General features: G+C 38.4%; 2 protein-coding genes across 5 annotated transcripts in view; one reads left to right on the forward strand and one right to left on the reverse strand.

The window, feature by feature from the left end:
• LOC134751700 (uncharacterized) lies at positions 1–6,252 on the forward strand. The gene is made up of 3 exons (XM_063687145.1): positions 1–111; positions 2,633–4,825; positions 6,025–6,252. Exons 1-3 carry the CDS (start codon positions 1–3, stop codon positions 6,250–6,252), a joined length of 2,532 nt encoding a protein of 843 aa, XP_063543215.1.
• Positions 6,253–8,885: 2,633 nt separating this feature from the next.
• LOC134751839 (GTP cyclohydrolase 1) overlaps positions 8,886–23,384 on the reverse strand; it is a 30,733-nt gene continuing 16,234 nt past the window's right edge. For 2 of the 4 annotated variants that reach the window (XM_063687339.1, XM_063687340.1), the window contains exons 2-7: positions 16,978–17,233; positions 14,723–14,830; positions 13,318–13,419; positions 12,765–12,930; positions 11,539–11,655; positions 8,886–10,457 (exon numbers count right to left, since the gene is read on the reverse strand). In XM_063687339.1, the coding sequence (XP_063543409.1) occupies positions 10,328–10,457; positions 11,539–11,655; positions 12,765–12,930; positions 13,318–13,419; positions 14,723–14,830; positions 16,978–17,233 (879 nt within the window). In that variant the 3' untranslated portion in view covers positions 8,886–10,327. Of the gene's footprint in view, positions 10,458–11,534; positions 11,656–12,764; positions 12,931–13,317; positions 13,420–14,722; positions 14,831–16,977; positions 17,234–23,384 lie in introns of those variants that run through there. The other 2 variants (XM_063687342.1, XM_063687341.1) reach the window with 2 other exon arrangements.

Consider the following 23,384-nt stretch of genomic DNA (forward strand, 5'->3'; position numbering starts at 1 on the left):
ATGCACCTGGCCGCCGGTGTGGTGCTCCTTGTGAACCTCGTGAATTCGGATACCTACCTGAAGAATTGTGCCCTGCCCGAGTCCTGTCTGCGGATCCCATCTCCCGGAAAGGTTAGTGGTGCTGTCTTGACGATCTGACAAATATTTTCCAAAATTACCTACTTGCCCCTTTCTTAAACATTTTTGGTAGCAGAGCGTGGTTTGATCCCCTCATCAAGTCATTTATACCCCCTTTTCTTAATTGTATTCCCCCGTTTAACCATAATTATCCATAGTTTTATATCGTAAAATTGCATTCTGGAATGTTATAACGGTATCCTGCAATCCACTCATCTTTAGATTAACCCGACCGCCGTATGGTAATTAGTACCTTATTTCAAGGGCCGACGGCTCAATATTGCCTGTAAGTTTTAGTAGTTACCACGTGGAATTGAAATTTACCTTCAATTAAATCAATGCTATATGATCGTTTTCCTTAAAAGTAATTCGTTTAACTAGTGTTCTTTAAAACCCCTTAGTATTTTGACTGCAAAATAGAATTGTTCACTTTTTACGTAATTATAATTATTTATGTTAGGCAAACCACTGCGTTCCCCAATTCGACCTTATCTGCAAGTGAATAAGTTTCAATTTAAAGTGTCTTACGATTAATATTTAATTTCCCTGTTGCTAACTGCTGTTTATCGCTTGAGTTAAAATGGGTGGAGAAAACGATACAATTAGATCAACATTATTCACGGAAACTCCAGATTATAGACAGTCAATCGGGACTTTAAGATTAACTAGTCAGTGGATTTCGAATGCACACTCACAACTTAATACCGCAGACCGCGCTCGACTTATAGTTTATGTAAATGACCTTGAAGAACAATATAAGGAGTTTCGGGAAGCTAGTGCCCAGCTCCTCGGCGGATTAGATCAGGCCATAGATGTGGAGGAATATACCTATGTTGAAGGCCTCGTTAGGACAGTGCGCGAGCAAGTTGTCGATATTAAAGTGAAACGTAACGAAATAGTCGCCCCTATCTCCGCGAGTACTCCAATGCGTTCGGTGCCCGATAGGGCCACTATTGTCGCCGCTGATTATGACCTCCCGCCGCGTCCCCAAAAACTACCTGATCTCCCAATCCCACGGTTTAGTGGGCGATCGGACGCCTGGATTAGCTTTATTGATCAATTTGACAGCGTCGTTGACACTCGAAGTGATTTATTACCTACCCATAAAATGCATTATTTAATGAGTGCCTTATCTGACGAACCAAAACGTTTGGTACAACATTTGAAAGTCGAAGCCGGTAATTATTGTGTAGCCCGTGACCTTCTTAAAAGAAGATACCATAATACACGCGTCCTTGCCGATACCTACATTTCCCAAATAATATCCCTGCCCGAAATTAGTCCTCGGTTGACTGGGCTACGCGCCAGTTTCCTCAATCCTTTACTTACTGCCTATCGTTGTTTAGAGCGACTCGAATTACCTGTGAAACATTGGTCATATATTCTTGTTCACATTTGTTTTGGAAAACTTCCCGCGGACTTGAGGTCACGTTTTGAACGCCGCCACGGGGACGTCCAAAGGGATCTACCCACCTTTGATAAGCTTATAGATTTTCTAGAAGAAGAATGCCGGCACCACGATAACGTCGGAAATACCTCTCTGGTGGATGCCGCGCCTTCCTACTCCAAAACCGGTACGGTGCCGAGAGCCCCACGTGAGTCACGTGACTCACGTCATGCGTTGGTCGTTGAATCTAACGAGCGTTCATCGAAGTGTCCTATGTGTTCGAGCCAAACTCATTACTTGCGTGAGTGCCGAGACTTTCTGGATATGAATCCCCGCGACCGCTCGAATTTCGTAAAATCAAATGGCCTGTGTTATAGATGTTTAGATAAACACTCAATCGCATCGTGTACGCGTGATTATCGTTGCAGTACTTGCCGCCGTCCTACCCATCACACGCTTTTGTGCTTTAATGACCCGCGAAACCCGGTATACCCTCGTGGAAACCCGCAGAATAGGTCGGTTGCCTTTCGTCGCTCTCCTGAACCAGCCAGACCTAGCTCCCCCCACCCTCGCACGGGCGGGGGTGCTCGCTATTACGTCATGAACCGTTCTTCACCCCGTCCTACTTCACCGACCTCACCCCGTGCATCCCCCCCTCCATCTCCTTCTAGGACATGGCACCGCTCTCCAAACCACTCCCCTACCCGGTATTCTTCACCACCTTTTCGTCGTGATGTGCGTTCCCCTACCCCTACCACTAGTAGAGATAGGCGTGCAGCGTCTCCACGCCCTTCTCGGCATGAAATTTATAAGGGCTCTCACCGCGAGAGTCAACATTAACTAGACAGCCCCCCTCCCCCACTCCCTTCTCGTGCTTCAATAATTATAAACCCGGATCTGGTCGTACTCGCTACTGCTGTTATTCATATGAAAACATCTAACGGATATTACGTTGAAGCACGGGCTCTGATTGATAATGGTGCCCAAGGTTGTATGATTACTTGTAACTTAGCCGTAACCCGGCTCAATGTGCATTTAACCCCTCCCCCCTCGTCGCCAATGGTACTTTATGGCATTGGAAATATTCCCGCCTTGTCAATACGCGATTGTATCCCTGTCACGTTCAAGCCTGTTCACTCCTCCTCACCACTTACTACGGTCACCTCAACTATGGTTGTAGATACCATTGCCGGTATCCACCCGGATGTGGAACTGCCCCTATCTGTCCGATCGGCAACACGATCACTACACCTCGCCGATCCATTATTTTATAAACCCGGACAAATAGATGTTTTATTAGGAGCCGATGTTTTTGGATCTCTTTTACAATCCGACGTAATTCAACTACAACCCTGTGGTCTAACAGCTATATCAACAAATTTTGGTTACATCCTATCTGGGCCAGTTACGAATTTCCCTACCTCAAAGCCCCCTATGACTGCCCTCTCTTTAACTCAAGTCGTTGAGCGATTCTGGAAAATAGAGGAACCCCCTGAACCACCTCAACCCAACCCTTTAGATATTGAATGTGAGACACTTTTTAAGACCACCACTACTAGAAACTCTGACGGTACCTTCGTAACCAGATTGCCCTTCTTAAGTGATCGTCCCTCCCTCGGTGAGACCCGCGGCATAGCTGAAAAAAGATTCCTTAACTTAGAGAAGCGGTTACAAATGAACCCACGGCTAAAATCAAAATATATTGAATTCATGCGCGAATATCAGAGTTTAAATCACATGTCAGTATCCTCCGTAGATTTGCGTTCAGTAGAACATTATTATGTACCCCACCACGGAGTATTTAAAGCTTCTGACAGTGAAAAGCTCCGCGTAGTTTTTGATGGCAGCAGTAAAAGCTCGAACGGAATATCTCTTAATGAGTGTTTACACACAGGTCCCAAGTTACAGCGAGATATTACCCACATACTTCTAAATTTTCGTAGGCATGCAATTGTATTTGTTACTGATATCCGTATGATGTTTCGAATGTCGTGGATACATCCCGAGGACAGGCGGTTTCAGTTAATTTTATGGCGCGAGTCCCCTTCGGAACCTCTCCTTACCTATGAACTTAATACCAATACCTATGGCTTGCGATCAAGTCCCTATATTGCGATTCGCGTACTTCTTGAACTGGCGGAACAAGAACGCTCCAAGTACCCTCGCGCAGCTGCGGTAATTGAATCCGACGTGTATGTTGACGATTGCCTGACAGGAGCCTCAACTCTTGAAGAAGCTCGTGACCTTAAAATTGAATTACAATCTGTAATGCGTGCCGGCGGTTATGAACTGCGGAAATGGCTTTCAAACAAGCCAGAATTGTTAAATGACCTCCCCCCTGATTACCTCCAACCCCTTCATACAATCCGAGATGTTGAAAATCCCCAAACAGTAGCGGTCCTTGGAGTCCAGTTCAATCCCGTGACTGACGCATTCACATATACGACGCGCGTAGACTGTGATAAATGCCCTACTAAACGAAAGGTGCTATCTCTGATAGCTCGTACCTTTGACCCCAGCGGTTGGATTTCACCCATCGTGTTTAAAGCCAAGGTTTTTATACAGCGGCTATGGCTTTCGGGCCTTGATTGGGATGCCCCACTTACTCCAGAGCTAACGACCGAATGGTTAACATTTACTGAGGAACTGATGAGTACCATACAACAGATTTCAATACCTAGATGTATTTTCCCCCCGAAACCTCAGACTTATACTTTACATGGTTTTAGTGACGCCTCAGAGGCCGGATTCGCTGCCGTAATCTATCTTCGCGCTGTAGATCAGCAAAATAATTCCTCCGTTCATTTGTTAATGTCCAAGACAAAGGTCTCCCCAGTTCGGACCCGTCTCACAATTCCAAAATTGGAATTGCAGGGAGCTGCGCTCCTTTCAAAATTAGTCCAACACGTTGTCTCCTGTCTGCAGAAGTCAATAGTGTTAGACGCCATCTATACTTGGACGGATAGTCAAATTACTCTTGCCTGGCTTAATACTTCACCACATGAACTTCAAACTTTCGAAGCTAATCGCGTATCTCAGATTAAAAATGCTGAAATCCCATCAATATGGAGACATGTTCCCGGCAGTCTTAACCCTGCCGACTGCGCCTCCCGGGGTTTATCCCCTCGTGCGCTCCTAAATCACCCACTCTGGTGGTGTCCGAAGTGGTTGCTAGAGCCACCATCTAGTTGGCCATCTGACAAATTGTGCCCGATCGCACAACTTCCTGGACTACGTTGTCTCTTAGTCACCAGTGCAAGTTGCATTCCAAGTCCTGACTTTCTCCTAGAACGCTTCAGCTCATTCCAGAAACTAATTGGCGTAACCGGTTTTATTCTTAGGTTTAATAAAAATGCTCGATCACCTAACCACCGGGATACCTCCCCCTTCCTGACTGCAACTGAAAGAAAAAATGCCCTTGTCTTCCTCATCAGGCTTGTACAAACTACCTCTTTCACCACAGAAATTGATCTTTTAAAACGTGGACTAACAGTTCGTTCCCCTATTCAAAAGTTAAATCCCTTTCTTGATACAACTGGTTTAATCAGAGTAGGTGGCCGCATACGGCACTCTGATTTACCATTCGATGCACGTCATCCTTTGCTTCTCCCAAAAACTGGTAATTTCGTGAAAATTCTAATCCTGCACTACCACATAGAAAACTCACATGCCCCACCTGGCGCGTTACATAGTATATTAGCCCGTGAATTTTGGATCCTGTCAGTTCGACGACTAATAAATAATACAGTATTTAAATGCTTGCCTTGTTATCGTTTAAATGCAATCGCGAAACAACCTTTCATGGGTGATCTCCCAAAAGACCGTGTAACGGTCGCACGTGCATTTAAGGGAGTCGGTACAGATTTTGCTGGCCCGTTTTATACGAAAGTACAAGCTGTACGTAACCGGAGACTCGTAAAAACCTATCTGTGTATCTTCGTGTGTCTTGCGACTAAAGCGGTCCATCTCGAGGTAGTCTCGGACCTGACTACCGAAGCCTTCCTCGCAGCACTCACACGTTTTGCCTCCCGACGCGGTTCACCCTCCCTTATACGTTCAGACTGTGGACGAAATTATGTAGGCGCGGACAATCATCTTATTGAAGTTCACAATTTCCTAAACCTTAACAAATATACAATAGGCTCAGAGATGGCAAAACGAAACATTACCTGGACACCCCTCACTGGGGCGGCCTATTCGAAGCGGCCGTAAAATCAGCAAAGGCCCACTTAAAACGAGTAGTCGGAGATACCCCCCTCACGTATGAAGAAATTACGACGGTTTTCACAAAAATTGAAGGGGCCCTTAATTCTCGGCCTTTGTGCCCCCTATCGCCGGACCCTAACGATCTTCAGATTCTGACACCAGGACACCTTATTATTGGAGAACCCCTTACTGCCATTCCTGAATATCCGCTACAGGATATTAAAACCAATAAGCTCACCCGATTTCAGCTGGTGCAACAGATGTTTCAACATTTCTGGTCACGATGGCAAACAGAATATCTATGTACCTTGCAGACAAGGCCTAAATGGGCATCACATACAGAGCCCCCCGTCGTTGGGGACTTAGTACTCCTTAGAGAAGAGAATGTTCCTCCGTTAGAATGGCGACGCGGTCGCATCATATCAATCCGTCCTGGGAAGGACGGCGTTGTGCGCGTGGTACAAGTCCGGACGGCTACCGGCGTACTGACCAGGCCCACCAATAGGATTATTCGTTTACCCGTTGATAAACCTGTCAATTAATCCATTCCAGAATGCAACAAATTCCATATGTATATATCTTTTCTTCTCTCGTAAACATGGTGATGTTTAGGGCGGGGGTATGTTCAAAATACTATCTATGTATGCAGATTTGTCCCCTCCCCCCCCTCGCCACACACCCCGCCCGCGCGACCATCTAATTAGTTGACACGACCTATGACAGACGTAAAATAGACATGCACCTGGCCGCCGGTGTGGTGCTCCTTGTGAACCTCGTGAATTCGGATACCTACCTGAAGAATTGTGCCCTGCCCGAGTCCTGTCTGCGGATCCCATCTCCCGGAAAGGTTAGTGGTGCTGTCTTGACGATCTGACAAATATTTTCCAAAATTACCTACTTGCCCCTTTCTTAAACATCAACATTGTCAACAAAATTTTTACTGTTCTTCTCACCGACTCACGTAAAAATGAGAATTTCTAGTGTTTTCTGTTATAATATCGTAAAAAAATTAGTGATTCCAGTGATGAAGATGATCTAACGGCTGTGGATGTTGCACTTTCCTCGCTATAGTGAGGGGAAAAGTTTTGTGTTACACACGGGTGCAAATGTATTTTACTTCTCGTGTGTTGAAACACTCGTACGCTCAGGATTCTATTTTAGAACCACTCGCTTCGCTCGTGGTTCAACTATAGAATCCTTTCGCTTGCTCGTGTTTCAATTCCACACTCGCGGGTAAAATACAACTTTGCACCCTTGTATAACAAATAACTATTTTACAAATTTTACATATCGGCTGATCTGCGGGCTTAGCACGGTATTTTTATCGCCTACCACCATGCCTGTCACGTTCTAACAAGCATGTAAGTGCGAAAGTGACAGGCATAGTAACAAGCGATAATAATGCAACCACCGCAGGTATCGATGTTACCAATGCCATTTTATTTGGAGGCTTTAGTCACTTTATTTCGGTTTATATATATGTTCTTCAGCGTAAATGAAAAAAACAATGACTTAACTCAGTACATTTTTAATATAATAAATAAATTACGAGTATACTCAATATTTCTATAGGTACGTTTGATGACTTAATCATTGCTTGTAATTCTTGTTCCGCGATTTTTCTTCGTTAAAGGTGTGATCGGCTTTTAGGTTCTCTAGGTTTAAAACCAGGTAGGCTGACTAAAACACCATCGTTTGACCTGAAAAATAAAAACAATAAAATACTATACAATATTATAATGTATTGCGGGGCAGATACTAACCTCTACCACTAATAAGGGCCTGACATTCTTTGATAGAGAAAGATAGTCTTATTGCGATTCCTATAAGAAGAAAGAGAAAATAGTGCCATGCTTTGTCCTTATTACCGACCGGGTGGCATCATAGGTAGGAGACGATGGCGAAATACCGGAATTTATAAGAGTGAAGGAGAAAAAGTCCTATGCTGCCCAAATTTTATATGATAGATAGATAGATAGATAAAACGTTTATTTGGGACCAAATGGATTGGGAGATTGAATATTCTTTCTCTTACCCCCGGTTGCTCGGCGGCCGGCGGCGCGTCTATAACTACTTGTATATACTATGTCTATGGGGTCATGTCATTCCAATTGCTTATTATACTTACCGTGAGATTTAATTTCAATCACTATAATATTTTCCAAATCAATGAGTAGGGTGACAGGTGTCATCTCCATATAATTTATAACCTACTCGTAAAAACGCCAAATCTGTCAGCGTAACCCACGAGTTTGTAAAATACTAGGTACACCCTGTCAATAGCGATGACATTAATTGCAGGTACTTTCATTATTTTACTGCTAGTTGATTTTGTAAATGCTTTTGAGTACGTATTTTTGTTTATTCATATAAAATCAATTAAACATTCCTATTTATACTGATATTAAATTAAATACAAAATATAAAGACAAAAAATAGTTTAAGTGGACTTACCCATTTATTTGTTTCCAAATTTTTATGTATGTGTTGCTATCAGGCTAATAGTATTTTTCTTAATTAATTTTATGAACCCTAAGATCGCACCATAACTTATTTTATTAGGGTATTGAATTATTTAACAATTTAAAGACGTATTTCGGAACAGATTATTTCATTACAAAATGAAAATGTGTAGACACAGTGAGCCTGATTCAGATTTAACTGTTTGTGTTGAACTGGTTTTGATACTAGACTTATATTGACCGGGATATAGACCGTGATTACCTTTACCCAATACAAAAGGTAATCAAGGTCTATATCCCGATCAATATAAGTCTAGTGAAACTAACCGTGAATCATTCAAAACTCTGGTTTTGACACGACCTTGACGACCGTCTTAGCGCCACTTGCACCATTCCACTAACCCAACCCGGGGTTAACCGGCTAAACCTGGAGTTACCATGGATACCAGTACAGTTTGACACTGGGTTAACGGTTTAACTGGTTAACCCCGGGTTAGGGTGGGATGGTGGAAGTGGCCCTTAGTGGGGCGCACCGCACGCTAGACTCACTTGTTTTCGCATGCACCAATTAACGTGAGCGATCTTCAAGGTAGTGTCAAAATGAGATCAAAATCGTAATAAGGTGGTAAATCTGAATAGGGCTCAGTTGTGCTTTTTGTTGTCAGGAAGTTTGTATATTCGTTTGTGAAAGGGCTACTTAGTAAAAGAACAGATTCAACTTAAAATAAAACCTTTATTGTTTAAATGAGAATACTTTTCAAATTACATTCATTATTTGTATAATTTAAAACATCAAAAATGATTACATTCATAATTTCATTTTAAGGCAACGTCATTGGCATAAATATAAAATTTATAAATAAAACATCAAAAATATGTATAAGTATTTTCAAAAATGTCAAGCATCAGCCATGAATCACTTGAGATTTTTGTTTAAATTAAAAATAATATTACAAATGGATTGGTCCACTTATTTTCGATTTTACAACAATAAAAATATAACTAAATTAATATAAAATGCCTAAATTTCAATTAACTTATGAGAAACGTGGTAATTGGGCAATATATATTACCAAATTTCTCATAAAATCCTATTTTATTGTCATGTAAACTTTTGCTCTTTTGTATTAAGTTACCTAAGTAAATTTCAATTACAAAAATATATTTATAACGAATACATTCTCACAAGCAAAGCAAACTAATATACCTAAAATTAAGGCAGTTATAAAATCCCGTTTACAAAATAACTTAAATACTGGAAAAAAGTACAAAAGAAAGCAAAGAAATAAAAAGATATGAAACTGAATACAGAACAATAAGAATAAAGTATTTAAAAGATAATAACAATTTTGCATCCGGATTCAAATTAATTTAATTCAAAAGAAACAACGCTTTTTAATAAAAAAAAAAGCAGCCAATAAAAAAGAAACAAAATAACGCACAAAATCACTGAGCTTACAGTCTGGCAAAAAAGAGTAGAAATTAAAAAGTGGCAGCACTGTAGTGTCGTCCCTTTTTTCTTAGATTGATTTGAAAGGGACGAGACTACAGTGTTGCCACTTTTTAATTTCTACTACGATGTACGATGTCGTTCAATAAATATTGGTGTTATACATTGTCTAATAAAAAAACTTTACGTGCAGACCATCAAAAATAGTTTTTTATGAGTGTTTATTTAGTAACACATTTTTATTGTTCTTGATTTTAAGTCAAAACCAATAACGCATCAGTAATTAATAAAAATATCATCCACTCCGTAATTCTTTTGTATCATATTGAAAATTGGCAAGCTTAGTCATTTCGTGCATTATATTCGAGTTCTGAAGCTTGGTTTTATTAAGATTTATAAATCATTAGACATTAAGAAGAAGAAAAAGAAAGAAAAAAGTACTTTAATTAAAGATCTTTAACAAAACTTAATAAAACCAAGCGTTATTTTGCTAATTTAATTTGCGTTAATAATCATAATTAATTTCAGAGGCTATCAATGAAGCCTAGCGCTTGCTGGAGCCTTAAGTCGCAGTCCAAGCCTCAAGGGCTTGAGACTTTAAGGGTCGACCGAACCCTAGCTCAAGCCTTAAAGGCTCGATCTAGCCTTAAAGGCTTAAGGCTTGAGAGTTTAAGGCTCGAGCGAGTGGTAGCGACGGCATCGTTCTCACTTGGAGTGCACGAGGTTGAGGAACTCCTCCCTGGTCTTGGGGTCGTCGCGGAACACGCCCAGCATGGTGGAGGTCACGGTCTTGCTGTTAATTTTTTGGACCCCACGCATCACCATGCACATGTGTCTGTGGAAGAAAATTGGATATTAATTTTATGAAGTATAGAAAAAATCCTCTTTTTATGATACCATGTACCTACTACTTAGGTTATTTTTTCATTGCTTTCATGCAGGCCACAAAATGTCACAAAGAACAATTGAGTAGTTGATAATTTTTTTAATGGTATCAGTCGATCAGGTTTGTTTTGAGACCAAATTGTCTGTATGGGATCCATTGTCTTAAATCAATACAAAAGTCACAAATGATGGTCAAAGTCTTGCACCCGCACTTTACTGACGAAACGCTCTAACAAAATGGCAACACATCGTAATGTCACTGTGTCACTGCTTAGAAGCCGCTTTGCTTAGAAGCCGTTTCGGTGTATGGGAAACAAGGAAATTGCGATTCTGTCGGTGAAATGTTGCGTTTATGTATATTGTTGCTATACAATATTTTTTTAAATAAAATGTAAGGAATCGAATGGTACCGTTATTTTTTTCCTATTACAAAGTTTAAAAAATTGTTTTTTTTTTTTTCGAAACTTAGAGGTCTTGTATTTTATTATTATTTCCATAAGTATATTTTTTAAGTTTTCAATTTAATGTGATATATATATTGCTCATGTTCTATCTATTTAATTATATTTAGTTATAAAATTCAACATGTGTCCACTATCCTATTTTAAAAAACGCATTAAAAATCAAGTGAGTTGTTGGTGTTTCTTCTCACTTTATTTACACTGCATACCATGAAATGTGTGTGGGCCAGAGTAAAAATAGAAGTTGCCTAGAGAAGATGATGCGAGAGAAAGAGTAATCACGAAGTCAATCTATTTGGTCTGTGTTTTAGGGAGTAGATAACTTTGCACTACATGCACTCTACGGCGCATGGCACATTGCACTGCGTCGCTCCGACGTGCATGCGGGATGTCGTATAATACGCGCATAGCGTCGTCTCGCTCAAACATCGGAGCGACGTGCGAATCGGATGCATTGTGCCATGCGTTTACTAATACTTGCCGCAAAATTAACTAGCGACTTGGATCGTAATGCTATCGCTTTACCCTTGTTAAGACCAACCAAGAGTGAAAGAGATACACGATACTTACACTCCTTCGATGACGACGGCGACGCCCGCCGGTCGGACGGCCTGGGTGACGGCAATAGCGATCTGTTTGGTCAGTCTCTCTTGCACCTGCAGGCGGCGGGAGTAGATCTCCACTATTCTGGAATTTGGAAAGGAATTTGTTAGAAAATTCCGGTTTAAAGGCTATTTTTTTTTTGAAAAAGTTTGTAGAACAGGATTACTGTTTTTTTTGGAAAAAGGTACTTTAACTCTAGCTTTGTATTTGGGTCATAAAGACGAACAAATAAAAACATATCTCTTGTGTACAATCAAGGGCATAAATATATATACATTCCCAGTTTCAAAAATATGCGTAGCTCTTACACCTTAGTCGTGTTCACATATTTTTGAGCCATTTGTCTGGATCGATATTTTTGCCTTCGACTGTACCGGATCCGTGTTTCTTACATCGGCCAAAACTGGTTCCGAGTTCCGACGTAGCTTACGGGGGTTTAGGAATTGTGGGCAATTGAAGATCCAATGTTTTAATTTTTGGGGACGGAAAAGAAAATGTGCACATTAAATACATCTGTGTATGATCCATTTAATAACTAGCTATCTTTACTAATAGTGTTTAATTCGTTTAAGCTTGTTCTCGACAACATTTTTCCAGCATGAGGTTATCGGTAACGTGCAATGTCTGATTAACTGACCTATACTCGTAATTATGATATTGTTGCAAATTGGCAATAGGTACCCATGAAAGTTAAAGTCAACAAAGTTTCGTCTTGTTTAAAAATTCCACTTTAATTGCTTCCAAGATCCTTTAGTGCTCCACCGACCATCGATTCCACTAAGGGAAGGTAGAGGATTCTTCTTCTTCTTCTTTTCGTGTCGTGGTTCCATTTTTATTTTTACACGATGGATGCCCAGTAGGCAGCGGTGTTGTTGTAGGTAGAGGATTGAACCTGGGCCTTTGAAACCAGAAAATCCTTAAAATGACATACCTGGCCAGGTTTACTAATGTATTGCCAAAAATCGTTTCCCAAAGTATTACTTTCCAAACAATTTTACGCAAATTTTCATAATCCAACCTAACCTAACCCAACCGTACGTCATTTTCATTTCGCATGTATGGGGTTGGGAAATGAAATGGTTGCGAAGTAAAAAACTTGCTAAAATTTCATTTGGGAAATGAAACTGATGCCATAAGTTTGTTGGGAAGTGAAATTTGGCGAAAAATATTTTGACTAAACGGCGGTATCCCACCTGGCCAACTTGCTGAGTCCAAGGATCTTGCCTTGCGGCAGATACCCGATGGATACCTTGCCGTAGAACGGCACCAGATGGTGCTCGCACATGGAGAACATCTCGATGTCCTTCACCACCACCATCTCATCTGTGTCCTCGTCGAAAATGGCTTCATTTAGGACCTCTGTAAATCAAGGTGATGGTTTAGCATTAAACCTTATGAGATACCTACCTACCGCACGCAATTGCCAAGAGTATCACAAGTCTTACAGTTGATAATAATATTTTATTGATTGCTTATGCTAGTTCCACTTGTATGTTAGGAGGAGAGGCTAAGGACCGGCTGACCGTTGGTCTATTTTCGCATTCAGGCTTCTGAACCTCCCACACGTGACAATCAAAACACAAAGACGCGATAGAAAAATAAATTATAAATAAATGCCTGTTTTGCGCCTTGGAATTTTAAATGAGCAATGTACCATTAACTGGAAAACGGAAACTTCATTTTCCAGTTAATTTTTTTTAAACAATTTTCTATATTTCATAAAAAGTGGGAAGTATTACATCATACCTTCAAGGCTCTGGTCGTAGCCCTTAGTGAAGAACAGCATAGCTTTGGCAGCTCTTTCAGGAGTCTTCAACAGGCCCTGCCTGTCTGGGTCTTCTCCTAAACCTGAAACGCCATTATTATGTAGAAATTTTCAATTTGATCGACGCGAATTGAATTATTGTAATCGAACCCGCGTCTTCAGCTTCAGTCTTCTCCCTTCCCGCATCTGGCAATGGCGACCCCATTAACAATTCTTGTCCGGATTATGAAATGCCCTAATGTGGCTCGCAAAACCAAACTTTGTCTTGAAGATGCGGTCACAGGATGCGCAATGGAGTTGTCCAGTCGAGTTGCGGGTGCACGTGTAGGAGGGCTTAGGTCGTGTCATGCGGATATGACGCTTAGCATCTAGGTCTTCCAGCTAACGTCCTGACCACTAGACCCTGTGAGCTAAAGACGCGGGTTCGATTCCCGCCTCGGCCACCGGTGGACTTGGTAACTTTTTTTTTAATGTATGTAATCTATTTCAGTTTATAATTTATATAGTAGTGTGACTACTTAAAAACAAATTAAAAAATATTTCATGAAATAATTTGGTTTGTTCCCTAGTTGATTATGATTATAGTATATTTGCCATATAGTATTATCTATTCTAGAAACTAAAACTGGCTTTTTTATTGAAGTCTTTTTTAGGGTTCCCTACCCAAAGGGTAAAAACGGGACCCTATTATTAAGACTCCGCTGTCTGTCTGTCTGTCCGTCTGTCACCAGGCTATATCTCATGAATCGTGATAGCTAGACAGTTGAAATTTTCACAGATGATGTATTTCTGTTGCCGCTATAACAACATATACTAAAAACAGAATAAACTAAATATTTAAGTCCCATACAACATACAACAAACGTGATTTTTTTGCCGTTTTTTGCGTAATGCCGTACCATAACCCTTCGTGCGCGAGTCACTCGCACTTGGCCGTTTTTTTTCTTTTCAAGTCCTTCTTAAAAGCGTCAAAGAATGTATTTATTCTTGAGATGTTTGTAGATTAAAAGACAAAAAGGTTTGACCCTTACTAAGATACGCTATACGCTTGAACGATTCACTTTTACACTCAATGAAAATGTGCCTTTTATAAGCAGCTAAAAAAAATACAGAAGATCTTTTAATATTTCTTCATCGGATTGTTCTGTTTTCTTTTTTTTTGTACATTTCCAGATTTCTTGGAGACTTAAATTTATTATTTTGTTTTATAGTGTTCCTTCACAATACAGTGATTTGGGTATTTAGTACCTCGGTAACTCATGCATTTACTCTCGGAAATTACCATTTGGTGAAGTAGAACTTTAAATTATGACCATAAAAAGAATGTGATATGAAGTCGGTTCTTTTTTTGGTACAGGTTATGATGAATTAATGTTTATTATGTACCTGTGAGCAGCAATCTGTAAGAGCTGGCCATATCGGGTAGCAGGGCCTCTCTGGTTGGTGGCCTGTGGTCCAGTTCCAGGTCGTGGTGGAACGTGCATTTCTCGTGTCCTGGAATACAAACATAACTTTGGTGGACGAGTGGCAACAAAAAACATCTTGAAACTTTCTCGCTAACTTTTCGTAACGTTAAGTTGAATACTAAGATTTTTTTATTTAGGCGTTTCGAGCGTGTCGCCTGTACAGTCTTTATCAAATATATCGAAGCGACCAATGTAGCCAGTAGACCAGTTTAGCGTCTTGACAATAGAGGCCTTGGTCAGATATTTGTGAACACTTTGGCCGCTCCTATGTATCTGATAGCGATTGTAATTGTGCGAGTTTGCTACCATGATCATAACATACATCAAAAATATAAAAGTAGTGTATGCGATAATTCTCGTCTTGGTAAATTATTGACCATTAAATCTATAATTGTAAAATCGGAATAATGTTGGTTTTTCTAAAAAAGAAATCTGCTTGTTGACCAACTGTATTTGTTTTTCGACCAGAAACTAAAGAAAAATTGTCTGAATTTGTATTACGAGTACAGATATAAGCAAAAACAATATCCATGCAAATATCCAATCTGTTATTACCTACAGAAATTGTAACCAATTATTTCGCATAGCTTGAATTATGAAGATACATAGAATAGACAAATTGTTAACATAAACACCAATCAATATATGTGGATAGCTAGTCTTTACGTAATAAGAGAGCATATTAAGTTTAGTATGTATTCAAATTTCATTACAGAAATTGCCTTCCATAATATGAGATTTTCTTTACTACTATTGTAATTTTATGCGATGAATTGTGTTAGATTTATATACATAAATACACATACCGACATTGCTGTAGTATACATGATTTAATGTACATGATACCTACATAATATAATTGCTTGGATTGTGTTACATATTTTGATTTCCATTTGTCAACGTTAAATTAAAACGATATTACACGAGCTTAAAGCTCATATCAGTTGACATGTGAAAACTAATTATTCTATGCTTATTATTAGAAATTAAATAAACAATTACCTGACATAATTAACCTTAAATCCACTGAACAGTGCGCAAGTAACTAAGACAAAAACATAAGTGACCTAAATATAAGCAGTAACTAACGGTACGGACGGAATACCTGAAGTATTATGCAATAAAGGCTGTGTGTTACATTTGCTTGTTTGGCAAGGTTGGCGTATTTTTTAATTAATATACTTAAAGGGATTTAAGTCTGTTGGTGCTGATGTTTATAAATGCTAAAGTATTTAATCATTTGGCTTTTTAATTTCGACTTAGGACTTTACCTGTTTTGCATTCTCTTATCAACTTTCAAGTCAATGAACATAAGAAGCGCCTCAACCCTTTACCAAGCTGACATTTCAAAAATGACAATCGAATGTCAGTCTTACTGATCGAAAATAGAACACATGTTTGAAGTGCCGTATGTGGGAAATATATATCCCTTAGCCTGGTAAAGGGTTAAATAAAATATAAGTAGAGTTCGATAAACATGGACGATATGGTAGAATTTTTATATTTTATCAGTGCGTGGATTTATAGGACTAGTCAAAGAATAGGGGCCACATCTCAGGGGGCCTAGCCAATATTACAATCGTACATCGACAAACGCCACACAAAAAGTAAAAATAAAAATGTACCGTTTTCTATCATGATATTTTGATGTCATCTTGGCTAAGCCCCAAGGCTCCAGGTACTCTATTGTCGCGGCTGATTACGTAGACTATTAAGGATTTGCCACACTGGATGCGTTCTGCGGGCAGTGGTCAGGTCAAACCCGCATTATGTATGAAGAACATTGACAGCAACCTTTGAAGTTGAAGTTTGACCTGACCGCTGCCCGCAGAACGCATCCAGTGTGGCAAATCCTTTAAGATATCGATAAAATCATAAACATTTTTTTGTACATGCCAATTAAATGAAATTATTAAGAAACTGAGTCTGTAGCAAAATGAATAAGTCAATGACATTGTTTACTTTAATATAAATCCATTTATTTACATAAATTAACAAAATATGCATGGTCATTTCGCATAATAATCTCTAGCGGCCAGACATCAAAACTGGCCAAGAAAAATGCAATTTTGATTCTTCAAAATAAAGACTCAAATGAGAATGGACCGGGAGACCTTTAAATAGGCCTCTGGGCGGCAAGAGATAGCTATCTGGGTAAAAAATACTAATACAAACCAGGAGTTGTGGATGTCCTAGGTGTCATCGGAGTCCCAGGAACCTCAAGCTCACTCTCTCCATCCGTCATGTGATAATTCTTTAGTGCTTCCGGGGTCTTCTTGTATTTCGGAACGAAACTTTTAATGTTCTCTCCATTCTCCTTATCCTCGGAGATGGAGTTTCGTATCGAACGAGAGGAGACTCGTCTAATTAGGGACGATGGGGGTACTATGGGCTGTTCGTCTTTGCCGTTCATATTTGACATTGCATTAACCTAAAAAGTTTTTTGTTGAGTTTTTTGTTTTGATTGTAAGATAATTGAAAGTGTCCTTTTGCGGATTGCTTCAAAATTACGATATTTATATTGTTTTTTTCGGTTTCCTTTATTTGTTTAAAGTTTTCGTTATTATTAAATAATAAATCGAGTTTTTGTATTTCTTTATTTGTCTTATGTTTTTTTATTATTATTTAATAATAGATCGAGTATTTGTATTTCTTTATTTGTTTTTATTATTATTAAATTACTGATCGAATATTTTGTAAGATCAGTCAATTAGTAGCCTTAGTAGTCCAATGCTTGATTTTGAAAACGTTATTTGTTTTTGTTCTTCTATTACATGAGCACGCATTTAAAGACAAACACTATAAACATTAAAATTGATCGAATATTAGGTACCCGTCATATTTTTTTATGGTTTAATGATTTTCCTTTTTTAATGATACGTGTGTAAACTGTGAACTGTAAACAGACACTGGCAACAATTTAAATACAATTTGTCACGATGTGGCCCAGGGGTTATCTTTCGTTACAACGCCCGATAAAATTGTTTTCTTACATTACTCATCTATATAAAACGATGGAGGAGTTTCACTTAGAAAAGCGGCAAAATCTAAATTATTTTGATTACCTATATTTTATAAGTTGAGCATATATACCCATAAGTCGCTTTTCGGTGAAGGAAAACATCGTGAGGAAACTGGACTAATCCCAACAAGGCCTAGTTTCCCCTCTGGGTTGTAAGGTCAGATGGCAGGCGCTTTCGTAAAAACTAGTGCCTACGTGAAGTCTCGGGATTAGTTGCCAAGCGGCCCCTAGGCTCCCATGAGCCGTGGCAAAAAGCCGAAATAACGCTAGGAAGATGAGTTGAGCATATATAAAACACTTTTTTAAATCAAGGTATTTTTTAATTTGTCAGTAATGTTACGTTATTGCGGTGCTAACCAATGCAATTTCTTTAATTAGGCTTTCTAGAACGGATGTAACATATAAACTTGATCCAAAATCCAAATTAGAACCTCGAAAAGATGGTAGAGTTAAACCAAGAAAAGTCTGCAACGATTTTGATAGCATACGCAGTGCAAGTGTTATATATACGTCATCATTTCATAGAAGTTTGACGTTTAAAATAACACTTGCCCTGCGTGTGCTATCAAAATCGTTGCAGACTTTTCTTGGTCTAACTCTACCTATTTTTTTATTTATTTAGTCGTACCAACATAAAGATGAATCTAAAGATATCTTTGCCGGTCGTCGTCATGGTAATTAATCATTACTATACAAAGTAGATTGACCTCTATATGTTCGTTGGTAACATATTATGTATCTCGATCGCCTTTGCGAGTAACTAGTTCATGGTTAAGAATTACATGGTCTTGTGGTACTTACATATTCACGTAGGTAAATATAGTATGAATTATCTCAGATGATTTTTTCGGACTCGGGCCCTGATCTGTTCGGGGCCTTTGTTTCTTTTAAGAGCGGTCTTCAGCACGTGCCAAGGCAACCATGTCATTTAAAAAACCACTATCGTGATAGTATTAAGGTTCAAATTTATGTGACAGCTTCTGTCTTTTCTTTGGAGATAGCAAAACGTGTTCTCTCCGAATGTGCTGTTTCATGAATTTGAACCATATAAATAGAATGGTAAATTTGCTTTTCAAACGGGCTTGTTCCCGGTACTTATGTCGGGGCTATAAGCAGTAAGCAGTGTGAGCACTGCATAAAAGACACAATAAATTTTGTTTAACAGATTAGGGCCCGAGCACGAAAAAATCATGTGAGATAATTCATACTATACTGCCCTTAGGTAATAAAATGTCTGTAGTTCGATGTGTAGGAATGTTACATCGATCAACTTTTAGATCCAAACTATTTTGCTTTAAACGAATACTTTTACAACCTAAACAAAATTAATTGGTACCCAGTGAAAAAACAATTGTATAACGTTTTTCCGTTCAGTATTTCAATTCTCAATAGGTAACCTACCTAGGGTACCTATTAAATAATTGAAATACTGAATGGAAAAACGTTATACAATGGGGTTGGCTAGTCGAAATAATTAGCAGATGGCGCCAGCATAGCTTGCCCTGTCAATCCCTAGAATTGTGTCAAATTTTTGTTTTTTTAATGCCCTGGATGCCAGCCCTTTAAGCCAAATCTCATAGAAAAAGGGACAAGCTATGATGGCGCCATCTCTGCAAACCTTTGACAGTTGCCAACTCCATTGTTTGTAGGTACCAACCTATACCTATATGTTACTCTTTGATGGCTGCAAAAATAAGTGACAGGTTCTTATGGCTCTACAAATAAGATCGTGTCAGATATTTTTGCGGCCTGCGTTGTGTAACATATTATTGCAGGTGACTGTACATTCCTTAATAATAATGTTATCTATGGCATTTCATATGTTTTTAAATGGATTAATTAACTCGAAGCCGCAACATTAAAATTAAAAGTAAAAGTCGACCAGTCCACTTTCGATGCTTTCTTTTTACCTCGTTTAAACAATTTCATGTCAGTCACTTTTGATTCATACCCCAAAGGAGCCCCAAAGAAAACCTTTCTTCACTACATACTAAACAAAGTCGCTTTCCGCTGTCTATATGTCTGTCCCTATGTATGCTTAGATCTTTAAAAGTACGCAACGGATTTTGATGCGGTTTTTTTAATAGATAGAGAGATTCAAGAGGAAGGTCTATTATGTATAATTTTTAAAGTTTTTGTGTAAATTTGTTTAACTACCCGTGCGAAGCCGGGGCGAAGATTTATGTAAGGATAAAGTCCATGCAAAATCCAACATAATGGTGCAGTTTTTGTCTGTTTAGACCCACACCGGTCCGCTAAGGTCGAAGAAACCTTGTACGTACATTGACCTACATGTGAAAGTGTCGAGCAAGGTCGAGTTACTTCCGGCCAAGTTATGCAATTTTGTCATTGTAGAGTTACGAGTACATACGTAATATATCACGCTAAGGAAACGTTAAGAGACGTAGTAATTTAACTGTGCTAATATGAACGTACGTGCCATATAAAAGGTGCTCGATATGGAGAAAGTCTGTACCTATATTAATAAAATTTTGACAGATATTATTCTTAATACATAAGAAACTAGCTCACTGAGTACATACTAGTTATTTAACGTACGTACGTTTAACGTGGTTTTTTTTTTGCATTTTTTCTCGGGCCGGGACGCCTGACACTTCAGTTTTCTATGAAAGCATCATCACCGATCACCTGTTATAGAAAAAGAAGTGTCGGAAGCCACGTCCCGTATCCGGACCGTTCGTTCTAGCGTGAGTCATCCCCGGCAAGCTCGGCCAAATTGCACCTTCCCATACAAACGTAGTTCCGCTCTCATTTTAAAACTACGTGTTGGATTGTAATAAAACTTTGCACATACAATAACATGAGGTATACCTAGGTCTTAAATTAGTTTATATAGCTCCAGTATATAAAACAAACAAAATAGAGCAAAAACAAGTTTTGTATGAAAACTTAAACTCACTGTATTTTTTTAACTATGGTATCTGAAGCTACATAAACTAATTACAGACATAGATCCTATTGTAAGTACAAAGTTTCAAAGAAATCAAACTAGTCGTTTTAAAATGAGAGCGGAACTACGTTTGTATGGAAAACCGAGCTTGTCAGAGACCCTAAACGTGGTAACTATAAGATAGTTTTAAACCATCTGTATGGCATAATTAAAATATTACGCTGAAATTTATCACATCTGGGAGTTTTAGGATAGGTACAGGTAACATATTTGTATATACTTCCCAAATTATACAAAAAAAAATATAAAATTGCATCTTGCTTAAAAACTTACATACCTATAAGTATATGATCGAGTCTGCAATGCCATAACAAGGTGCATAGGTATGTATTTTCGGATGTAACTTGTTTCTAATAATGTGAATATTAATTTAAAGACTGATGATATAGTTTATAAAATTTTCAAGAATTTAATACAATTCGCTGAAGACTCAATCAGGTAAAAGTGTATAGAACTCAACACATAATTATATCTGTGGTAAGATCTCATTGGCCTTCTGAGCAGGGCGTAGGGCATTTTTAAAATGGATCAAAAATCTTAAAAGTCAATTTGTAATGAAATGGCTGACGCAGCATATGCTGAGCCCGTTCCTTTTGCCGCGCATGCAATTTTTTTATCTTATGTTTTGTAAACGAACAGATTTTAATTGTGTGTGGCAATAAATGGTATCTTATTCTTATTCTTTATGTATATGTAAATATTTATAAATGTATCTACCGTCGTGTGGAGCTATTTGAAACTAAATACGTACCAATAAGAATCGTAATTAAGCTTTGAATTCGAATATTATGTTCTAAACTTAGTCATTAAAATAAAGGCAGTATATTAGGTACCTACCATAAAAATATTTTTAGTATTCGATGCTTTTCATGTTAATTAAATGTTGTCTCGAATCTTGTCAATAAATAGCTTCTTAGCGCCGCTTACACCATCCCACTAACCCGGGGTTAACCGGTTAAACCGTTAATCCAGTGTCAAATTGTACTGGTAACCATGGTAACTCCAGGCTTAACCGGTTATCCTCGGGTTAGTGAATGGTGCAAGTGGCCCTTAATGATTGTAGCAAAAAATGTAGCTCTCGGTTAAGTAATGTCATTGTTTGACCTCATTGCCCACTATGCACGCAAAAGTATATATTATGGTATTATTATGGTGTTTTTGCGGTTTTTTGTGATTAACGAGTAAACCTATTGAGTTTTTATTAGTTTTTTATCCTTTTATTTTCTTATGTGTATAAGCTAAACTAAACGATTGTTTTTATGCATAGACATGGAGATAAACCACAAGGTTAAATGGAATTGCTCGAACCAGTCTCGAAGGAGTCTCGAGCCTGACAGTCTTAGTTTGATCAATTATGGGGTGGAAAAATTAATAGACCCAAATTATAAATTCATAGATCCAATTTATAAATTAATAGACCCAAATTATAAATTAATAGATCCAAATTATAAATTAATAGACCCAAATTATAAATTAATAGACCCAAATTATAAATTAATAGACCCAAATTATAAAATAAGAGGAGGCTAATGCAAAATTATAGTTTTTATATAAGGAAATTGCCATGAAAAAATTCACTTGGAAACTAGACTATATTTGCGGCCCCCCCCCGCAAACTCTAAGCAAAACCTTACAAAAAAAGTTGGCTTAATAGAAAAAAAAACCGGACAAGTGCGAGTCGCACTCGCTCACCGAGGGTTCCGTACTTTTTAGTATTTGTTGTTATAGCGGCAACAGAAATAAATACATCATCTGTGAAAATTTCAACTATCTATCACGGTTGATGAGATACAGCCTGGTGACAGACAGACGAACAGACGAACAGAGGAGTCTTAGTAATAGGGTCCCGTTTTTACCCCATTTGGGTATGGAACCCGAAAAAGGGATTGAAATAAAAGGGCTATCAAAACTAAATCTATTTTATACTAAATGTAAAGGACATTTCAAATCTTAGGCACTAGGTGTCAAAGTACGACTTATGTACCATGCTAGGGTCATATGACTTTGTTCTTTATAAGAAAACATTCAAAAAAGGCTCTTATTTCGTTAACTTAGAGTCCACAGTGTATACCATCGGGTGTAATTAAAAACCGAAGTTCTAATGAGCGGGGTGTCCTTGCCTCAAAAGAGAACGCTTGTCCTTAATGCTGTTTGGACAAAAGGTCCTAAGCGCCATATTTTTACTTTGAACTAACGTCCATTAGTTTCGAAGTTGTCTGGTAAAGTCGCAGTTTAATGAATGTAAACAATATCAGGATATCGGGAGCTTTATTCAGCTCTCAAAATTATAATTCCAATTTAATACCTGTACCTGTCATATAAATAGAAAAAAATAGTATAGTAACAATTTTCTCAAATTTCAATAATAAATATATCAGGACTAAAAGATTTGACTAATTTTTTTTATAATTAATGACCAATTCCTAGTAAATATTAAAAAATAATATTTGTTGCAAGTAAGAAAATAATTTATGGGACCCTTTTTGTGTGATTTAAGTACTTAATATTTTTGAATAGGATGCATTTTTTTATTATTGGTCTTTGTAATGGTTATGAATTTGTTTCGCACGTGAGCGTAAACGAGATTCT

This window comes from Cydia strobilella, chromosome 23 (genome assembly GCF_947568885.1).
Source record: "Cydia strobilella chromosome 23, ilCydStro3.1, whole genome shotgun sequence".
Taxonomy (NCBI): Eukaryota; Metazoa; Arthropoda; class Insecta; order Lepidoptera; family Tortricidae; genus Cydia; species Cydia strobilella.